Source organism: Enoplosus armatus, chromosome 23 (genome assembly GCF_043641665.1).
Source record: "Enoplosus armatus isolate fEnoArm2 chromosome 23, fEnoArm2.hap1, whole genome shotgun sequence".
NCBI lineage: Eukaryota > Metazoa > Chordata > Actinopteri > Centrarchiformes > Enoplosidae > Enoplosus > Enoplosus armatus.
Genome location: NC_092202.1, coordinates 4,696,226 through 4,718,199, shown reverse-complemented (window position 1 = coordinate 4,718,199; position 21,974 = coordinate 4,696,226). Strand labels below are relative to the sequence as shown.

General features: G+C 41.0%; 1 protein-coding gene across 7 annotated transcripts in view; it reads left to right on the top strand.

The window, feature by feature from the left end:
* The window catches only part of actn3b (actinin alpha 3b), a 31,332-nt gene that overhangs the window by 5,839 nt on the left and 3,519 nt on the right, over positions 1-21,974 (top strand). For 4 of the 7 annotated variants that reach the window (XM_070929953.1, XM_070929951.1, XM_070929952.1 and 1 more), the window contains exons 2-15: positions 12,664-12,778; positions 13,244-13,363; positions 14,266-14,352; positions 15,428-15,515; positions 15,818-15,896; positions 16,594-16,675; positions 17,201-17,286; positions 17,458-17,550; positions 18,296-18,526; positions 18,895-19,042; positions 19,431-19,581; positions 20,565-20,673; positions 20,864-21,004; positions 21,256-21,438. In XM_070929953.1, coding sequence (XP_070786054.1) covers positions 12,664-12,778; positions 13,244-13,363; positions 14,266-14,352; positions 15,428-15,515; positions 15,818-15,896; positions 16,594-16,675; positions 17,201-17,286; positions 17,458-17,550; positions 18,296-18,526; positions 18,895-19,042; positions 19,431-19,581; positions 20,565-20,673; positions 20,864-21,004; positions 21,256-21,438 — 1,713 coding nt within the window. Of the gene's footprint in view, positions 1-12,663; positions 12,878-13,243; positions 13,364-14,265; positions 14,353-15,427; positions 15,516-15,817; positions 15,897-16,593; positions 16,676-17,200; positions 17,287-17,457; positions 17,551-18,295; positions 18,527-18,894; positions 19,043-19,430; positions 19,582-20,564; positions 20,674-20,863; positions 21,005-21,255; positions 21,439-21,974 lie in introns of all 7 variants that reach the window. The other 3 variants (XM_070929955.1, XM_070929954.1, XM_070929950.1) reach the window with 2 other exon arrangements.

Sequence of the window (21,974 nt, the reverse complement as noted above, 5' to 3'; positions counted from 1 at the left end):
GCAGTGTTTAGCATTAGTTCACTGTCTAGTGAGTTGGACATTATTAAAACAAAACTGTCCTTCAGACTTTGACAAACCTTTTAAAGATTACTCCAGGTGAATTGTGTCAAAATAATAGCATGAATTAGTGCACTGTATCTGTGTTACATGTGGAGAGTAGGTGTACGAGGGTTAAACGTAAGCGGAGAGGTGAGAGAGCTTGCAGTCAGATCAAGTAGCAGTTGCTATTCCAGAAGCTGTGTCCATGTAGGGAGGCTTCTATAAACTGCTTTAGTGCACTCGCAGGAGCCCTGGGAGGCCGTAGGAAAGGCTGAGGCGTATATATGTGTGTGCATATGTGTGACGTATTCTTTATACACTGTATTTTATTAGCATGAAAGTGTGTTTCCGGTGAGTTCTTATGAGGATTGGGACACAGTTTGAAGACGGAAAAGTTCTTGCAGAGTGTTGTAATGGCCAAAGAGGACACACGATACAACCGCGGTGTCAGAATCTGCCGGGTGAAAGTAGAAATGATGATGGATGGGCTGTGAGAGCAGCCATCTTGATGTGATCAGAGCAATCCTGTGGGTCTGTAAATAGAATAAAAGGTTGGATTAGTTAGAGAGAATTGCATGGTTGACAGTGGTGTTCCTTCCATTACAGTTATATCTGCAAAATACAACAATTTTTGTTGTCCACAAGTGAATGTGCAACCATCCCAGTTTTGGTTATTATTATTCTTTTGGCTCAGTGCTGGTGTTGAAAATGGAGACTTGTGTTTTATGAGGAAGCAGAGAGCCACAAGCTGCCAAGACTGTGACCTCTGTAACAAATGACACACAGAGGATACATGGCCACAAAATGTCACCTCAGGTCCTAATGGTGTCAGACTCAAATGCTGCGTTTATGTCGACCATTCAGTTTCCTGGAGTAATGAGACAAACTGAACACTGAACCCGTCTTTATGAGAAAAAATCAACTGAGCTAATAAAGTTAGGGCTGAATGCTGGCCGCATGCAGTGGATATTTATAGGAAGGTGGTAGCAGAAGTTACAGACGTCAGTTGGACGTCTGCTGAGATGATGGGTCTCTTATAATAGGACTGTGGTCATGAAGATATCATTATGTATAATGGCTTAAAAAGCTGCAAGTAGACAATTTAAAGTGTTAGCAGAATGGCATAATCTTTGATTTAATCTAACCTTGAGGTGTAACTTTATGTATTTCACTTCATAGTTATTGGGAGCATTTAAACATACCACTGTCCTGTTTGGATTTTGTGCAGTCAATAAATGACGGAAGATATTGTTATAGTATGAGCTGTTTCATGCATGAGTGAAAGATGTTTATTAGCTGTTGCCTCAGACATGCTTCAGGTGTTAACAGCGTTGTGCTAGCAGCTCTCAGTAGACGCTAAACAAGGACTTCCTGAATGGCCACGCATCGTCCTTCTGGAGTCACTTCACTTTCACAATGTACAAAAAACTAAAGTGTTGTAAGATCATAGAGGAAGAAGTAGAATCACAAGGTCGCCACTTACTCTTTTGGCTGAATGAATGCTGGGAAATGTAGCTGGGTTGCTTGTTACTATAGACAGCCTTACGTCAGTTTCACACATAGTTCTTTATGGTCAAGGTTGCTGTTAAGATGGAATTAGCTGACTCTAGATATGCTTGGACAGTTTTGCCTCTTATTTCAGAGAAAGAACTTGCCTTCTGAAATTAGACACAACCCTCCTCCTCCTCCTCCTTCTTCTCCTTCTCCGTCTCAGCCAGCCGCACTGTCATAAATCCTCCACAACCACTTACGCCAATTTATGTCTCTCGTGTCAGTCTCCGCAGTCCAGAGCTCATTAAACGACAAAAGACTCTGCATGCTGCTGCCGCCAACCATGAACCTGTACACTCACCTTTATTCTCCACCATCAATCACGCAGTCAGTCAATTCATCTGTTGACTCGTGTAATGAGAAAGAGGGTGATAGCACTATTAGAGTGAACAATGAAAGATAAGGGTGATTGTGTGTGTGCAGTGAAAGCAGAAAATCAGGGTTATTACATCCACTGACAATTTAAAGCCACAGCGGCATGAAAAATTACTTTTGACCTTGTTGGCTAGTTTTAGTTAGAGTATAACAAAAATGAGGTTTTTTTTCATCAAAAACACAATTTTCTTTCTTGAAGATGGCATATTTTTAGCCATGCTAGCAGCATGGCTCTAGGGATGGCGATGTCAGCCTGTTTGCCGATCCAACACTTGGGTCTAGCAATGAAATCTTGTACAGACATTCATGGTACCCAGAGGATGAATCTTGATGACTTTGGTGATCTCCTGACTTATCCTCTGGCGCCACCATGAGTTTGATATTTATGGTATTATTGGAGAAGAAACTAATGACATTCCCATCAGCCTCTGCTGTACTTTGTGTTTAGTGCTAATTAGCTAATGCTAGCATGCTAACACCTTAAACTAAGACAGTGTACATAGTAAATATTGTACCTGCTAAACATCAGCATGTTGGCATTGTCACTGTGAGCATGTTAGCGTTTAGCTCAAAGCACCAAGTACAGTCCCACAGAGCCGCTAACATTTGTTACCCATGACTTCACTGTGTACCAGTAAGCTTGCATACAAACTTGAATCATAAATATTTGAAGAATTATCCCTCCCATCGTGTGCAACCTTCAGTCTCTGTAATCCATCAACTCTGCCAGACAATTTGAAATCATCCGCCCCCACATTAGGCTCCACAACATCCTTTGCTGAAGTGAAATAACATCAAGAAAAGGAAACAAATTGCCACTTCATTCAATGTGATACAAAAAGAAAAGTAGTTGTTTTCTCTAAATAATTGCCAAAGCCTTCACTGCCCTGTCCTTCCTGTTCATTCTTGTTCTTACCACAGACAAATCCAAACATTTGAAAGATGTGTCACCGTGTTCCTGCTCTTCCTGTCAGCATTCCTGGTGCTTCTGAAAAGTGAACACCTGCACACACACATAAGAGACACTGCTGGAGGAGCACATTGTTAAGTTTGGCTGGCATTTCTGGCTGGCATCATCATTCTGGTGGCGCAGCAACCTGCAGCCATGTGGCAGAGGAACACAATGTAAGGCAGCATAATGGAGCAGAGCAGGACACAATGTTTCCCCGCACTGAGCAGAGGCAATTAATATGATGACGCAGACAGATGGCTGTGTCAAAACAAGTGATTGACTGAACCAGGTTAGCCATCCGTTCCCTTGTGGTGTTCAGCCGTGGACAGAAAGTAAATAGTACCTGGGCTATAGATGATGTGGTGCAGGATTGTCAGCTGTGTTTCCATGCGGCACAAGTCATTTTGTGTTTGTCGTAACCTTATTTCTTAGAGCACAGTGACACTTTGTGTGTTTGTATAGCGTTGTGCTCTGCGTGCTTGCTGTGAATCAAAAATCTTCATAGAGTTGTTCACATTGAAATGCTGCAGGTGATGTTTCAGCTCAGGGGTATCTTGATGTGTAAACACAGCATGGCATTGTGGATATACGTTTCAGAATGGAGCCTAATATGACGTTCTGTTTGTGCAAAACTCATCCTTAAATCTTTAAAACGTTAGCAGTGTTCTCACTGTGTTTGTGGGTGGAGGATTGTTGTCATTCATCACCTGCTCCATCTGTTCTCACCAGCTAAAATCCCTTGTGCCTACAGTATATCTCACTGGCATCTGGCACATAGCTGATACACACATACACACACACTTTGACTAGAAGAGGTGTCCTAGGCCTTTCATCCCCTAAACACAGACATAAATCCGTGGGTTTGGACTCGGGCCTTGTGTCGGAGGCCAGCGGTGGCCCTGATGTCAGCAGAGTCTCTGGGATATTATCCCGTTAATCCTTCATAGAGACGAGGTGGAAAGGAAGGCTGATAAATTGATGTTGGGGACTGATTCATTTACAGTTCAACCTGCTGAACAAGTACCTTAAAGCTGCTCTTCAGATAATATTCACTAAGATTTGATACGAGAAAGCTTTTTTCTTTATTTGAATTGAAAGAACATTTCCTCTTTATTTTCACTTTGTTAGGTTTCCTCCTACTTATATAGGATTACATATTTAAAAAAACTGAATGCCTTTATAATACCCTGAATTAATGCAAATATAAACATCTGTGTGGCTCAGTGGTGTGCAGTGATCACCTTTACATGTTCTCAGTAGATAAGTGTATCTTTTTTTAATAATAATTCAAATAATTTTCTCACTAAGTGTATTATATTTCTCAGGTTTTGTTTAATTTTAATAGGTGAATGTTTTTTCCCATCTTTCCTATCTTCTTGTACAAGATTTATTTGGAAACCACTGACCTTAGTTGACTCATAACTTTATATAGAAAACCACAATGTAGTTTTGTCAATAATCTTTTTGTAAGATAAAGTTTCAGCTTTCACAGATGTGAGCCTTAAAATATCTGGTAGTGATTTGGGTTTGTAAGGCCTCTGATTTAGTCTTTTGATCCTTTTGAAAATAATGAATAATTATAAAATGATCTGCAGCAACAGATATGACGCCCCAAATCTATTTCTAGAGTATGAGAGGAAGTTGGTCTGTCAAATGCTGTATGCGTAATAGTTGATATAGTTGACGTTATGGGAGGATTAGAGGTGAGTCCATGGGGCAGGAGAGTTCAGGTTGGCCTGTCAGAGGTGTGTGTTGGGGTGTAGGGGTCAACTCTCGGCTCTTATGTCATTTTCTCAAATCGTCCCTGTGGCACCCAAGTTCAGGGCTCCAGGTGTGTTTGAAGGAGGGTATTTAAAGCCCACAAGGGGAAGAAGAGAAGGAGTTGGGGGGGGGGGGGGGGGCTCTTAAATGTCGGCTACACCTGTTGTGTGTAACTCCTCTCCCTCCCTCCACGATGGTCCTGTCACTTTATCGGCTGCTGAAACTCGGTGGAGGAATTCAGGGTGGTAGTTGTTTACAAGAGACCCCTGACACAAGAAAGTGTTGTCAGACGTGAAATGTGTCAGTAGCACCGAATATATCAAACTGTCAGGTACTGAAAGCTGGCATCGAATGTGTGGTCAAGTAATCTTATTCACTTAATCTTCAATCAGATGGTTCCGGGTTGAAATTTTAAAAATTGCCAATTTTAGACTATTTTATTGGAACTTTTCTCTTGTAAAATAGAAAGTGTAGAAAGAAAAACATGTTCATGTTTATCGAAGTAAAGTATCAGTACGAAAGTCAGACCTCACTGTCCTGTACTGTCTGTGTTTTGTTTATGATAAATATCACCTTTTCAGGAGCGTAGAAAAAATGACCAGTTTAGGTCCAACTGGTTTTCAAATTTCTTCACTGTAGATTTGATTTGCGAACATCAGTCCTCATGAAGCTGTAATCGTCCAGAAAGTCACAGTCCCACACAGGAAACCTTCCTGTTTCCTCTGGGATGACAAGTGTTGATGGGAGTGTTGTTTGTCCACTCAGAGCTGATATGGCTTTACAGCGGCTGTTGGAACAAGCCAACAAGTGTTATGGTTGAGGACTTACGTAAGTGCTGTCACAGTGTTGGTGCTCCACACACTTCTGATGTGTGCAAATCCAGAAAAATGTCATCATGTCAGCAGTTCTGTGAACCGTTATTGGCATCTACGTTTGAATATTGTTGACACCCCCTTTTTGTGGAGGTCTCAGATGGATGGATGTTAGTTTTTATTTTTATATGTTTTTGAGTTTGATATGTTGAGTATTTTCTGACGTGAGGAGTTGAAGAGTAGAGCTCAGCAGTAGAGCAGTTTCCCTCCGTCAGCTCTGACAGATGAGCAAATTATGCTCTTTTCCTCCACTCTGTTATCTGCTGACAGATGAACAGAGCCTGTTACATTTCTTACACTGCCTGTTAGCTTTGTTCAGTTCATGGCTTCCCACTGAGACTCTGAGTGGCCACTGACAACAGGAAGTTGCATGCCAACAATGTAAATGACACTAAAAGAGTGAGATCATTTGCAGCGTTGTATTTGAATTTTGAAAACATATACTTGAAGCTTGCGTCTGTAGAGGATTGTCTTGAGTCTTACATTATTTACAGTATATCCTGCTAACTTTTACTTCTCATTTTTCAATATTAAAGTGGTGCAAAAGCGACTCATGTAAACTACTTTAATTTAAGATTTGGATTTCTTATTTTGGAATGAAATTGATTCTTGTTGCTTATAAAAATCCAATACCTGAGATGAGCAGACAGTACAGACTTAGAGCCCTTTGTGTTTTGTGTCTGTGTTTTTAATAACTACTGACTTGTGGTTTGTTGACAATGGAAGCTGCATTTTCTTTCCCTGTGGGGGGGAGGGTGCACCTTTCCTTCTCTGTGCAAACACTTATTACTGTCAGACAGGTGGACTGAAGTGGAGGTGGTCCAAAATCGTGGAGCTATTATTACAATGTGACTTCAGGATTTGGCTTAAAGTTGTAACTCAGATTGTTTAGATTAGTTTATATTATTTTTTCAGGTCCCAGCTACATATTTATGATATACAGTAATTGAGTAACTGAATCTAAATTTATACAGCTTTGTTATAACATACATTTATATATACTATCGATATACTACTACGATCTACCAATGAAAACATTTTGTTTGTGTCCTCGTGCATCACAAACATAGTGACCTTATAAACAGAAGAGCACAGTGTTTTTATGTGCTGCTATTATTGTGTACACTGTGAGTGCATGTGAGTGGGCTGTGATTTGTTAATGTGGCATGCGTGGTAATTTGTGTGTGTGTGTGTGTGTGTGTGTGTGTGTGTGTGTGTGTGTGTGAGCCCAGGACGTGACTTCTGAACAGGTGTGTGACAAAGTTAGCTGTAGTGGACAGGTATGAATGGAGTCAACCATGTAAACCTTGCAGGCAGGCTATTTTTACACCAGCAGTGAGACATAAATACCTGTGTTATATTAAGATAAGGCACATATACTGTGTATATACCGGCTGTATGTTAACCCTTTTAGATATACAGTAGTGAAGCAGTAGTGACACATTACAAATGAAGAATAAAAGAATAGAAGGGCAGACAGACAAAACAAAACAGATTTTTATCAGATTTTCTGCTACTTAAGCTCTGAAAATTGCATTTTCCTTCTGTTGTTTTTCTTCTTTCTCAGGCACTTTCTAACAATGTAGACAAAACATGTATTTAGTTAAACTAAATAGTTTATGGGCTCAAATACAGAAAAGGACAAAACATAAAAACACAACAGAGGAACAAGTAGAAGACGATGAAATAGAATACCTCTTATTTTTAAACTGGACTTGATATAATTGGGTTATGGGCTTAATGTTCAAAGCTGCAATAAAAGTGTCCTGTCTTAATCCATCATGCGCAGACAAGATGATTCTACTTAGCGCCGGTGATATAGGCTTCATACAGTAAAACGAATGACTATAGATTTTCTAAACTGCATTTGTGCCCCATGTGCTTCAGAATCAGCCCTTTAAAAAGCTCTGCTGATTGTTTTCTGCATTTGAGACTCGCTCAGAACAGCACACTACGGTAGCTTTGTGTCAACAGTCAAAAAAATTGTGAAAGATTGTGAAACACTTGAGCACACAGCTATACAGAGATAATGGGGAACTGTAGATGGGTGCATGCAGGCAGTGTTCCCTGTAAGTCAGATCAGTATGCAAGTTTTCTCTCCAGACAAACGCTACACCAGCATATTTCCCTAATTAGATCGTCTGTCCCTGATTGAAGGTGCTAATTAGTGAAATCAGCTACTGAAAACTTCTGTAATTAAATCTGCACACTCCTCTATAGCAAAAGTCTGGACGCCAGTGAGGGAAAATCGCAAAGAGGTTAGGTGCAAATTAAGATTTAGGTTTTATGTAATTATACATCTCATTAGCAGAGATGTAAAGTCTGACGTTTTATTTTTGTGTCAAAGGATTTTCTGAGCCTGAGAAACTGAGTGTAAGAGCACCTTGACATAGCAGGAGCAACACTCACTCTGGGCTAATAATCAGGTTAGCGACAGCTGAAGTGTGTGTGACCGTGTCTGTTTAACAGTGTGTGTGTGTGTTATGTGTTGAGATGGTCAACTGCAGGAGGCCATTTTGTGTGAATACACTGTGGTGAGAGTTATGTCACAGGTAAACACAATATAATCCCAGGTGAGACAGCAGCCATCCAACCAAGGAGCAACGTAGTGTCGACTTCATAATGAAAAGTTTAGATTCAATTTAACCAAAATCAGACTGATTTTTATTCAGAAAAATAAACCACGAATGTTTGCTTTTTTGTTTATTTTTTGCTCTTTATTTTTGTCCATATCATCAATGTACTTAATCGTGATTCCAAAGCAACAACGTTCTTGTTTTAGCTTGTCTCACCCGTTGTGTAGGCTACATCAAATGAGAAGAAGCAACAAGGCATCAACAACAACAATTGAGTAGAATAGAAAAGGTTATTTTGTTCAAGACATAGGTCAAATAATTATACTTCAATTTACGAATGCAGTCATTTCATCAAGCTTTTATTTTATTTTCATCATGTGAACTGTAATTCATGCAGAACAAAATGTAAAAAAAAAACACCTTTTAAACATGGCACGGCCAAAGGATGCGGCTTAAAGTGGCATGATTTTGTTCCTAATCCTGCCAGCATTTTGGAGGCCACACCGAGTTGTATTTTACAATATGAAGTGCAGACATTGAACAGGTCTGTTCAGAAAGTGTGTCCTGTTCTTGGCTTCCCATCTGAGGCCAGCAGCGGTAACTCCAGACTGCGCCGTGGTTGCGTCAGCTCTTTGATGGACAGCCGAGCTAGCTGACATTATTAAGAGCTCCGAGTCTGTTCAAATGGGAAGAGGGATGTATGTGTGTGTGTGTGTGTATGTAGGGACATGTGTGTATGTGCGTGTCAGCTGTATTGAGGGTCAGCAGCCCTGATTCCCCTGGGGGGGGGGGGGGGGGGGGGGCATAGTTATGACAGGCATTCAGCTGGGCCACCGTGACCTCATTTTACAAGAAGGACCTGTAAAAAGGCCCCGACCGAGCCGAGCCAGGCCAGACCGACAGGTGTGGACACACAGAGGAGAGAGGAGAGGAGGGAGGGGGGTGATGCCAGGATGGAGGGTGACTTCATGCCGGTGGACTCTGTAGACCACCACAGGCATTAAAACAAACCAAAGGGATGAGATAATAGAGCATTACATGCAGAGGGATAGAAATAAGAGCTTTAGCTATCACAGGTACGACAGATAATAGTTTTCTTTATCCTGCGGCGCTCTGTTAAGCATTTTGGATTTAATGAATTCTGGATTATGTTTGTATCTCCGGCTTTATTAGGTTATGCGAATCCTTGATTTCAATTACCACCCAGTTTAGTTTCTAACAGCTCTCCTTTGATGTTGACGAGGTTTCACCGCTCTTGTCTTACACACACTTTCTCCAGTTATTATTTTATACATCGTCATATTCTTCAATCCATTCCTTCCTCCCCTTCTTCTCCTCCTCCCCCTCCTCTTCTCTCTCTCCGTCTTGGACTCTTACAGTCCACCTCAGGAATCCTGCCTTCTCAGCTGTCCGGTGGTGTCCCATAGCAACTCGATTTAGCCTCCGTCACCACCCCCCCCTCCTCCTTCTTGCCCTCCACCACCACCACTTTTCAGTCTTTTCTCCTCCTCCTCTTCTACCTAATTTAGCCCCCACCCTCCCCCTCCTCCCTGCTCCTTCGGCTCTCTACCTCCTCCCTCACACACCTTCTCGTCTCCTCTCTGGCTTGGCCCGGTGGCCTGTGTGTGCTGGATTAGGAGCCTGTCTAAATTTGGTCATGCATGGCAAAGGAGACAAGCACCTGCTGGGACCCCGGCTGGTTGGACAGGCGGCCTCTTCTCCTCTGCAGACCCTTACATCAAATTACACCCGGGCCTGGGCATTCCTGTCACTCCTCTCACTTCTCCCCTTCGCTGCTTCTCTCTCTCTCTCCACAGGCGTCTTTCCTTGGCCTTCAAGTTCTGAAATTCACTTTGAATCAATTAATGTTTTACAGGCGGGACAATGTGTTTTTCTGTCCAGATGTTGTGCAAAACTTTAGGGAAGTTTGTAAAAAAGAAAATGCTTGTCAGCATGTTTTAATCAGCCACTACCAGTAGTGAAAGAAGTATTCAGATCCTACTAAAAGTACCAATACTACAATATAAAAATACTTCATTACAAGTAAAAGTGTTATTATATTGTTTTATTTTGCTGTATTGATATGAAAGAATCATTTTAAGATTGTGACTTGTCGAAGTGGAGTTAACTTTAACTAGTTTATATCCATATAGGTAGTTTCATCTATAATAAGACATCTTATTTTGTTGATAGAAAGAGGGTGAGTCAAGGTTATCTAATGAAAAGAGCACCTGTAGCTGCAGTATGATATACTGTATCTGGTACTTTTAACAGATTTATTTATGTTTTTGTGATCCAGTATACCATGTGGTGCTATTTCACTTTTTCAAAAATCTTTATTAAGCTTTTACAAGCCAAAATCAGCCGAGCATCAACTGTTATCTTGCAAATTAGATTTTATAATGCGCACATTAATTTCTCAATAAATCGTTTATCGCCCGGCCTATAAAATGTCAAAGTAGTAAACCCAAAGATAGTCAGTTTACTATCGCATAAAAGAGGGAAAAGCAGCAGAACTGAGAAACTGGAGCAAGATAACGTTTGAAGTGTATTAATTTTCTGTCGATCAAATAATCGTTTCAGCTCTAGATTGCATTTAGAGATGTGTAGATTCTCCCTGCACTGTTTCCCTTCACTCTCTCTCTCTCTCTCTGTCACCATCTCTCCTGTCTCTGGCGATTTGCTTCTGTCCTCTCATGTAGATCTACAGTCATGCTGACGCAGGCGATACATGTGGAAGCACACATGGATAAATAAATGCACACCCACATACTGTACAAGGACATATACATTTTGACTTTTTAGATTGTTTAATGGACTCTTTAATTTATGCTCTCTCCTGCTGAGCACAAACCCTGTTTCATTGCTAATTTATACAACTCTCTGTGTGTCTCTGCTCAGTCTCCCTCCTCACTCCGCCCACACTATCATCTGTAGTTAGTTATTCAGCTCTTGTACTTATTCTGCTTCTACGCCCACACATCCTCCAAACGCTGGCAAAGTTTTGGCTCTACAGAAGCAGCCCTAACACACACACACACATCCCATATTTGAAGCTAAACACCATGAAAGCCTCTCAAAATACCATTCAGCGATTGATTGAATGGCCTGAGGGAGCCGATTGAATTGTCCCCGACGTGCACAACCGACGCCATTAGGCAATTTTCCAGACAGACCCAAAAAGCAAGCACTCAGCTGCTGAGAGCCATTTACATCAGTGTCTGCCTAATCACCTAATGAACTGTTTGGTTTCTAAAATGAGATATCTGGCTTTTTAAAGAAGCAGCACCTGCTCCTGCAAAATGCTCAACACAACACAGAATTAGGACCAAATATAGGACTTTATAGCAGGCGACTTCCTGGCTTGGACTCATCACACTATACTTGAATGACCAACTCCAGGATAGGTGACGCCAGGACGTCAGGAGGCTATAAAATTCAGTGGTCAAACATAACAGTAGTTATAACAGTAGCACAATGGCACGAGACACAAATCATGAAAATAATTTGGAAGTCATGATGCGATGGTGTGTGTGTGTGGTTATTCTGTAGCAGCCTGGTGTTGTTTCGCACGCAGTTTAATGAAGGCAAACACAGTCGACGGACGTGTGTAGACGTGACACCTCTCAGATCGGAGGTTGCAGATTTATCAACGCATCTGTCCTGCTGCCTTCAGACAGCTGCACGGATTTAATGAACAGAAGAAGAAGAAGCTTTTTGTACAGTAAAAAAAAGCAGCTGTGGACAACAGAGACTGTAAGAAGCAATCATTTATGGGATCAATGCAGACTGATTTAAATTGATTAAATAACCTATCTTCTGTTTGGAGAGACGTTTTAAGCATTATTCATTTGTATTAAGTTAGCTTCAGAGTGAGGTTGCTCCAGAAAAAGACGTGGATATGAGACGTCTGTTATCAGCGAACTTCGAAGACCCAGTTATGTTTGGGAGTACGCTGCTATTGCTACATGAACTCTATAGACGTGATAGAGAAACAGCACATCTACAACATGAACTTTGTTCTTTTTAAATTCATTTATTTAATATATTTATCAAATATTATTCACATGTGATGCGTACAATTCAATTCAAATAATTTAAAACAAACAAATTATTCATTCATTTTGTGAGTGTTTTTGTATTCATCAAGTGATTCCCACAGGCACTGAATGATTTTCCTAAAAGACAATGAGCAAACAAACTAAACAGTGATTTGGACCAGAGGTCAGATTCACATTGTCCAGGACTGTCGAGTCCACAGCGGCTGTCAAACTGACGTGAAGCCGCGTGTGACAACAAGGTCACAAAGTGAAGCGGACAGTTCAGGCCTTGCTAAGCAGTTTTGACCCCGCTCTCACATCAAGTTGTGTGTATATATGTGTGTGTGTGTGTGTGTGTGTGTGTGTGTGTGTGTGTGTGTGTGTGTGTGTTCTTGTGTGTTATGGTGCTTGCTGTCAGTGTCTGTGAATGTATTATAGTCGTACAGTCAGACCAGTGACAGTGTACCTCTCTCTATCTTCTTCTCTCTCTCTCTCAGACCTTCACAGCTTGGTGTAACTCCCACTTGAGGAAGGCCGGGACACAGATTGAGAACATTGAAGAGGATTTCAGAAATGGCCTCAAACTCATGCTGCTGCTGGAGGTCATATCAGGTGGATCTCATCAACACACACACACACACACGATATACTGTATCCATGATGACGCTGTTTGGAAACTTTTCAAGATTTTTGCTATTTTTAGTTATAGTTGCTCCTTTCTGTCATTTTCATCAGTTGATACGATTATTTTAGATGTAATAACTTTGTCGGCTGACACATATCATGATTTCTCAAATGCTGAAGACATAACGAGAGTGGAAATTGTCTGTTTGTACTTATTAGGGCTTTAACTAATGATTATTTTCATTACCGATTAGTTGTTTGGTCTATAAAATGTCAGAAAATTGTACAAAAGACGTCTTCAAATGTCTTGCTTTTGTCCAACCAACAGTCCCAAGAACCAAAGAGATTCAGATAATGAAATGAAATCCTCACATTTGAGATATTTTTGCTTGAAGATTTTTGTTAATTAATCGATTATCAATGTTATTGATTGTTGATTGATTTGTCTTTCAGGCGAGAGGCTGCCCAAACCCGACAAAGGCAAGATGCGTTTCCACAAGATCGCCAACGTGAATAAAGCCCTGGACTTCATCTGCAGCAAGGGAGTCAAACTGGTGTCTATTGGTGCTGAGGGTGAGAGTCCTGCTCTGACTAACAACTTCCCCTCTATTATTTTTGTCTCTTTTAATTAATATACCAAGGTCAGGTAGTATTTGCATTTCTTGGACCTTTTTTTGAGCACCAGATGGCTGGTGAAGTTGAGAGCGTCAGGAGAATTCAGATGACTTGGCAGTGACAAGAAAGTAAACTACAGGCTGGCAACAAACATGAGGAATTAGCTGAAATACACACATGTTGTAATTCACTCTAAGTGAGCATATATATATATATATATATATATATATATATATATATATATATATGTATGTATATTTGAAGCTAGATCAAAGGACATTTTCTGCCTTTTTGTTTTTTTTTGCATTTGTTATTGAATAAGAGAGCTACAAAATAGCGTGAGACCTGAAGAGACAAGAAGTAGTTACAGAGAAAACCAATAATAACAGTAACTGAACTGGAGCATGTTTTGAACAGTGAACATGTTGATATTTTGTCTGTTAGCTCTCTAAATCTGCTCGACTCTCTGAGGTTAAAAAAAAAAAACTGCTCAGACTGAGTTCATGAAAACACGCTGAGAGGTTCGCTCGTGCAACGTTCACAGCGCAGCACTTCAGAGGCAGTTAGTGAAGTTTTGTGTGGCTTTAATTTTCTTCAGTCTAATTGCAGTCAAGATTCCTTTCGAGCCTTCAGGCCGCGTGAAATTCAATTTGTCTCAACAGCAATAGCTTCAAAAGGCGTACGATTAAACTTGTTCCAATGGCAGACACAGAGCTTCTAACCTTGTAGAGAGTCATGACTGAGAGGCTTTTAGTCTTTTATATTTTGTCTATTGCCGTGACGTGTTTGTGTGTGTGTGTGTGTGTGTGTGTGTGTGTGTGTGTGTGTGTGTGTGTGTGTGTGTGTTTTCTTTTTAACAGAAATCGTTGACGGTAACGGGAAGATGACCCTTGGTATGATCTGGACCATCATCCTGCGCTTCGCCATCCAGGACATCTCTGTGGAGGGTATGTATGTTTACATAAACTAACGCTGACTTTTATAATTAGTATATTCAAAACAACTTAAGGTAACATCTTTTTTCTGTTAAAGGTGTTTAATGGTTAAGGAATAACCGCAACTTGTCATTTTTACACTTTGGTTTTTGTACGAATTAAACAAACAAGATACAACGTGTTAATTGGTGAGCTTTAGAGGTGCTGGTGGATAGATTTTGTTACTTTGGAAAGAGCCAGGCTAGCTGTTTCCCCCTGTTTCCAGTCTTTATGCTAAGCTAAGCTAACCGGCACCATATTTAACAGACAGATGTGAGATATATTGGTATCAATCTATAAGTGCATTTCCCAAAATGATTCCACATCACATATCTGTCATGTGAGCACAACATACAGACCCGGTTTTAAATTTGTGCTTGTTGTGTCACACACACAAATAGAATTAAACACTGAATACTTCTTCTTGAAGTAGCATGAAAGTCTAGAAAGTTCACACATCACAGAAAAACTACACTTAAATTATACACACTTTGCTTGGCCACATGTGTGAACAGATCTCAGGTCAGCCAGCTCTGCATCCTCTCAGATTGTACTGATGTATATTTACTGCTCTGTGTGATCTGTTACACACTTGTGTACAGTAAATCATATTCTATGATTCAGCCCGTCTAACTTTATCTGCACCGCATATCATTTTATTCAACCTTCGTGTTGTCAGGCAGGTCAACTCCCAATAAATTCTTCTTCATAAAGTTTCGGACCTTGTTCACCCTGTCCCTCCGCACACCTCTGACGACCCTCACCTTCAAGTCAACTTCTTTAACTCTCCTTTTATTGCTGCTGCTCTTCAATATCTTCTGCTGTCATAGAGCTCGACTCCCTTTGCCATCAGCCTCCTTCTGACCTCAACCACTGGCTGCATTAGCTTGACTTTAAAAAGCATCTTCTTTACATGATTTATCCACTTTTCACCATTAAATCCAGCCTTTTCTTCTTAAAGATCCTGTATTCCCTCCTTTTTTTTTTAATGATAATGCTTGAATAAAATGCTACCATGCTCACCATCTCCCTCCCTTACTTTTCCCAGAGACCTCTGCTAAGGAGGGTCTGCTGCTGTGGTGCCAGAGGAAGACTGCCCCCTACAGGAACGTCAATGTGCAGAACTTCCACATCAGGTGGGACGACAGCGCCGTACTGTGGCATTAACAAGGAACTGCAACCGTCTTTCTTTTTTTTTTAAATGTCATGTTGTTCCTCTCTTTTCCGAATCTTTCGGTGTGTGTGTGTGTTCCCATGTAACATCCTCCTTCTCTACCTTCCTTATCCTGTTTTGTTACCTACCTTTTTGCTTTTTCCTTGCCCTCTTTTTCCCTCCTCATCCTCCTTTTGTCTCATGAATCTTCCCACCTTCCTCTCCCACTTTTCATTCATGTGGTCTCTCCTCTCCTCTCCTCTTCCTCCTCCTCCTCTTCCTCAGTTGGAAGGACGGCCTGGCTCTGTGCGCCCTCATCCACAGACACAGACCTGACCTCATTGACTACTCCAAACTGAGAAAGGTGCCCCGTCCTCCCGTCATTTTTTTCCTTTCTTCCTCTTGTGATTTGCTGTATTTTCTCTCCTCGTACTGAATTATGATGATTCTCAGCATCACAATCAGTCTTCGTGAATCTCTTCATAGATCTTTTATTTCAATACAACGTCTTTGCATTTCAAATACTCTGTACTATGAACAGCGTGTCTGCAAGATATGCAGTCTAGCATGTGATAACTCAGTGCAAACAAAGTGTCATAGCAGTATCTAATCTTTTGGGGATGTGAGATTTGGTATCCTACTCATCCAAATTCGCAGGCTTATACATAAGCCAGTGGCTCATAGTCGCAGCACTAATAAGTAGTATACCAGTGTATTGTTGCACCAGTATAGGATTTAATTTGACCATTTAGAAAAACAGAAGAAAAATATTTAATGCTCCTCCAGAGCTGTGTTCCTTTTCACAGTGGTCAGATAGCAAAGGGGAAAGTGTACACATCCACCCTCCAAACCTTTTTTTGGACAGAGGAAGGAAACAAAAATGAGATCCACACACTTGTTTTCTGTCCAAACCCAACATCGCTTTATAAAATGGATTTAATGCAGTGGATGAATCCTGACACTGGCTGTTTATTTTAACTGGTATCGTGAAGTAAATGTAGGGTTTCATGACAAACCCAGTGCGGTCCTACATGTCTCACAGCCATTGTGTCTGCCTGTAGGATGACCCCATCGGTAACCTGAACACGGCCTTCGAGGTGGCTGAGAAGTTCCTGGACATCCCCAAGATGCTTGACGCTGAAGGTGAGGCTGTGAAACAAAACCCTGAGACAACAATGTCTGTTGTCTCTGCGGGAACGTGTGTGTGTGTGTGTGTGTGTGTGTGTGTGTGTGTGTGTGTGTGTGTGTGTGTGTGTGTGTGCTGACACACACTGATAGCCTCCACTGCAGCAAAATACAGTACATGATGGCAGATGGTGCAAGGACGAGAGGTCTTTCTTACTTGAAATTCAACCATCTGCATTGAAAAATTCATTCATTTTAAATCACTTTAAAAGCATCTATTGAAGTGCTGATGTTCTGACCTGATGGCTGAAATGACACACATACAAGTTTACTTTAACATTTATTTTCAAATGAGGAACATTTTAAATTGAAATACGACTAGATACATTCTATAAATCATTTTATTTTTTTATGACAAAAGTGCTTTACAAAATATTATGGTGAGAAAATAAATCGGGTAATAATAATTTAACCCATTGACTGTGCCTTTCCTAGGTTTATAATATTTTATCTTTATCTTTGATCGTCTTTTTCCACCCTCAGACATTGTGAACACACCCAAACCTGATGAGAAGGCCATCATGACCTACGTGTCCTGCTTCTACCACGCCTTCGCTGGCGCTGAACAGGTCAGATGATATCTTGTTTTTATGTTGTAGTGATATATTTTATAAATAATGAAGTGATACATAAAACACCATCAACACGATATAACGGCAGTCCTAATGAATACATGTGAGAGACGTATTAATGTTAGTTGTAAATGTATGTTAATTTACATTACTCCCTCCCTCCGTCAGGCTGAGACAGCTGCCAACCGTATCTGCAAGGTGCTCGCCGTCAACCAGGAGAATGAGAAGCTGATGGAGGAGTACGAGAAGCTGGCCAGCGAGGTGAGAAAACCGCTGCAACCAAATTACTCCCACTCTCAGTCTGTCCCGCACATCCTCCTCTGCAACAGCTTCTCTCCAAACTTTCTGATCCTCCTGACTTCCCTGAAAATCACTGCAGGCAAAATAATAGTATGAAGATAAGTGAAGGACCAAGTGTCTGCTATTGATTATAATACTGGGAAAAGGCAGTTTGTTTGTAGAGGCAATTCAAAGTGCTGTCTCTTAAAATTCTGGAAAATATCAAAGGCGAGATTAGAGCCAAGAAGATGTTCAGCAGTTGGAAAAAAAGTTTTATTGTATTGATTATTCTATTGAGAGTTGTTTTGATTAATGTCAATCAATAAAATGAAGCTGTTGTTCTTTTTGGATCTGCAAATAACTAAAAGAGTGGAGTTGAGGAGAAGAGGGATTAAGAGACAATCAACAGCAAGTAGATAGAAGATATTGAGGAAAACAACAACAATGTCCTGGTGTAATTTCTAAAATACTTTTCCTTGTAGAGAAATGGTAAAGAAACAGAACAGCTGAGTTTTTTTAAATGTGAAATCCACAACTTGGCCTTTATAGTTCTCTGCAGATGAAGAAGACGCTCTGAAGTATTCCTCTTAGTATTAATGCAAAATGACACAGTTATAGGACAGTAGAGAGTAAGAAAAAATGTATATATACAACTTACCATAAATAATACAGACAAGAATAAACCAAATCTGTTGAATAATTCTTCACATTTCCGTTCTTTTCGCAGCTGCTGGAATGGATCCGCCGCACCATCCCCTGGCTGGAGAACCGCGTGGCGGAGCAGACCATGCGCGCCATGCAACAGAAGCTGGAGGATTTCCGCGACTACCGCCGCATCCACAAGCCGCCCCGCGTGCAGGAGAAATGCCAGCTGGAGATCAACTTCAACACCCTGCAGACCAAGCTGAGGCTGAGCAACAGGCCCGCCTTCATGCCCTCCGAGGGCAAGATGGTGTCGGTGAGCAGGACGGATGTTTAGCTTGGTATATTATTGTCACTTTGACGTCATTTGAAGGATTACCTCTCCCTATGTTGTTTTCCTCTAAAGCTTGTAAAATCCTTTCAAAACCCTCTGCTTTGTGAGCAGAAAAAGATAAGACTGTTCCCTTAACTACAGATACAAAGTCCTCACAGAACAACAGCAAGTTAAAATGAGAAAAGGTGGAAATGCACAAGCAGCTGATGCAAGTATCAGCTCCTGTAGAATAGTGACATCATTTCTCAGAAATGTACATAGATATTAAGATCTTCTCAAAGCATACGTTTCATCAGATACAAACTCTAGTTCTCAACATACAGAAATGATAAAGCCTCTCTCTTCTCCAGGATATTGCCAATGCCTGGAAGGGTCTGGAGCAGGTGGAGAAGGGCTACGAGGAGTGGCTGCTGACCGAGATCCGCCGCCTGGAGAGACTCGATCACCTGGCTGAGAAGTTCAAGCAGAAGTGCGCCATGCACGAGTCCTGGACTGGAGGTAGGCACGACAGAAAGATGTGTAATTGAGTGTAGTTTTCCCTCATTGAAAAATCCAGAATTTATGAATATGCAAATATTTTCACTACTGAAGACAACTGTGAAAACAGTCTTCTAGTGTCAAACTCCTCACTTTACACTGTCTAAAATGCCATAGAATAATCACTAAAAACTGGTAAGATCATGATAAATCACATGATAAAACTATCTGTAGTAATTTATGGGGATAATAAAATACTCTAGTGTGTCAGAGGAAAGGGCTAACTGCAGTGGAGGGGAGACAAAAGATCAGAGGACGGACTAAAGAGTATAAATGTAAAAAGTTTGTAGTCTGTGATCTGCAGTGGAAACGTTTCACTTCCTGATCTTCAAACGTCTGTGTGTCTCAGGTAAGGAGGACCTGCTGTCCCAGAAGGACTACGAGTCGGCCTCTCTGATGGAGATCAGAGCCCTGATGAGGAAGCACGAGGCGTTCGAGAGCGACCTCGCCGCTCACCAGGACAGAGTGGAGCAGATCGCTGCCATCGCCCAGGAGCTGAAGTAAGAAGCTGGGGACTGATAAAGCTGACTGATAGTCTTTGTTTTTATTTTTATTCAGCTTTTGGGTGGACTTCAGTGTTTTTTTAGGGTTTCATTTAGTTTTATGTCAGTGTAATAAAAGTGTGTGTGTGTTGTGGGGCTTTCTAATTTAAATAATATGAGGATAAACAGGAACAAACTGATGGAGGAGGAGAAATGAGAGGGAATAAGAATAGAGATGATGTTAGATTGAGGGCAGGAAGGCTTATTTGGAAGCTGTAGGGTGGACAGGAGAGGAGGAAGTGAACACCTGAAGAGCTTTAGGACTCCTAATGGTCGTGATACATTGGGAGCTGACTAGAATACAGTAAAGGACAAAAAATGCAACAGATGAGTGGAAAGCATATTAATGAGAGGGATAAAAAGATGAAAGGATGGTTCATGAAAGAGCAGAAACCTCTGATCTCACTTTTTCCTTATTCCTCACCAGCCCTCAGGGATTTTTTCACATAGTTTAGAGATGATCTCTTTGATGCTACATACAGTATGATACGAGCTGTTCAGCATCATAATGCTGAATATGTATGTGTGCCACCCATAATTTATCATTCATTACTTCAAAAGCAGTGCGTGTGACGGCATTAAATATTCTAATGTAGCATGATTCCAGATATTTGGGGAGTATAACTTGGGGGAATAGTTTGGCAGAGGGCCTTTAAAGGTTAGCAGGTGTTCTGCATCTTCATTAAATGTGACATAGAAAGTATTTTGTTCATAAACCAGCAGTAAATTTCACATTTTCACTTTTTATCTCTCCTGATCATTTAAAAGTAATCTCACAGAAAGTCCAAGAGTTTACTTTATATTGATGACATTATTTTTTATAATGACAGTCAGGTAGTGAGTAACTATGATGGATTACATTGCAAGCTAACATTCAAGATGATGGATTAAATTGAAATGTTACAATTTCCTGAGTGATAATTAATGGTGTTTCACTCCAGTGAGCTGGACTACCACGATGCTGCCACAGTCAACGCCCGCTGCCAGGGCATCTGTGACCAGTGGGACAACCTGGGCACCCTCACCCAGAAGAGGAGGGACTCACTGGAGGTACACACTGGCACACACTGGCACACACACACTGGCAGTATGGTAGTTAAGGAAGAGAAGCCACATGACCACAAATTACAATATTAATGAGTTTAATCTTCTTTACTTTTCCTAAAAAGCCAGTGCTTCTGCCCACCTTTTTATTTTTGTAATATGAGTCTGAACTGTGTGTGTGTGTGTGTGTGTGTAGCGTGTGGAGAAGCTGTGGGAGACCATTGACCAGCTGTACCTGGAGTTTGCCAAGAGGGCGGCGCCCTTCAACAACTGGATGGACGGAGCCATGGAGGACCTGCAGGACATGTTCATTGTCCACAGCATTGAGGAGATCCAGGTACATGACGACACAGCCGCTGTGTATTTTTAATGTTTCGGTATATATCTGTCTTTTATGTAAAATCAGACTGGTGTCAAATAGTATTTACTTTTTTTATTTGTCCTATAAATTATCTTATTAAAACATTGTCATTTACCTTCAGTTTAAGATGTGTTAATTCACTCTTGTTTGTTTTTTTTTTACTCGAAGAGCTCCACATGCAGTCTCGTCAAACACTGCATCTTCTATGTTTGTTTGTTCTCCTTCAGAGTCTGATCACCGCTCACGACCAGTTCAAGGCCACTCTGCCCGAGGCCGACAAGGAGCGCATGGCCACCATGGGCATCCACAACGAGATCCTGAAGATCGCCCAGACCTACGGCATCAAGCTGTCCGGAATCAACCCTTACACCACCCTCAGCCCCCAGGACATCAGCACTAAGTGGGACACTGTGAGTCAAATCTAACCATGTGGGATTCATAGTGGAGGATTATGGGAAATACCTGATTTATCATTATTATAGATAATTTATCTAAAACTAAGCAGGATGTGCTTTTATTTCTGGTTGGTGTAAGTTGACAAACAGGAAATGTTAACCTCACTCACACTCTGTGCGCTGCATTTGGTCATCTGGCTAATAATAAGTACAGTACAGAAATACTACAGTACATTTAGGTTAGAGCGACACTGAATACTGCTGGCTGCAAATCGAAATAACTGCAGAACACAATCTGTCAGAGCAGTCGCAGTGTGACACACATCTGAGCATCTGTGCTGAAAAAATAGATTTGTTTCCGTGGGAATCATGACATAACTAGTTAATCACTACACAAGCTGGACTGGAACAACTATATATAATTTGCAAACGCAAGACAATTGTGAAATCTAGAGTTGTAATAAAACAACTCACCTTCCTTTCCCCTGGTTACACAGTGGTTAGCATGAAAGAGCTGTCCTTCACATGACACATTTCTCTGCGTTAGTTTC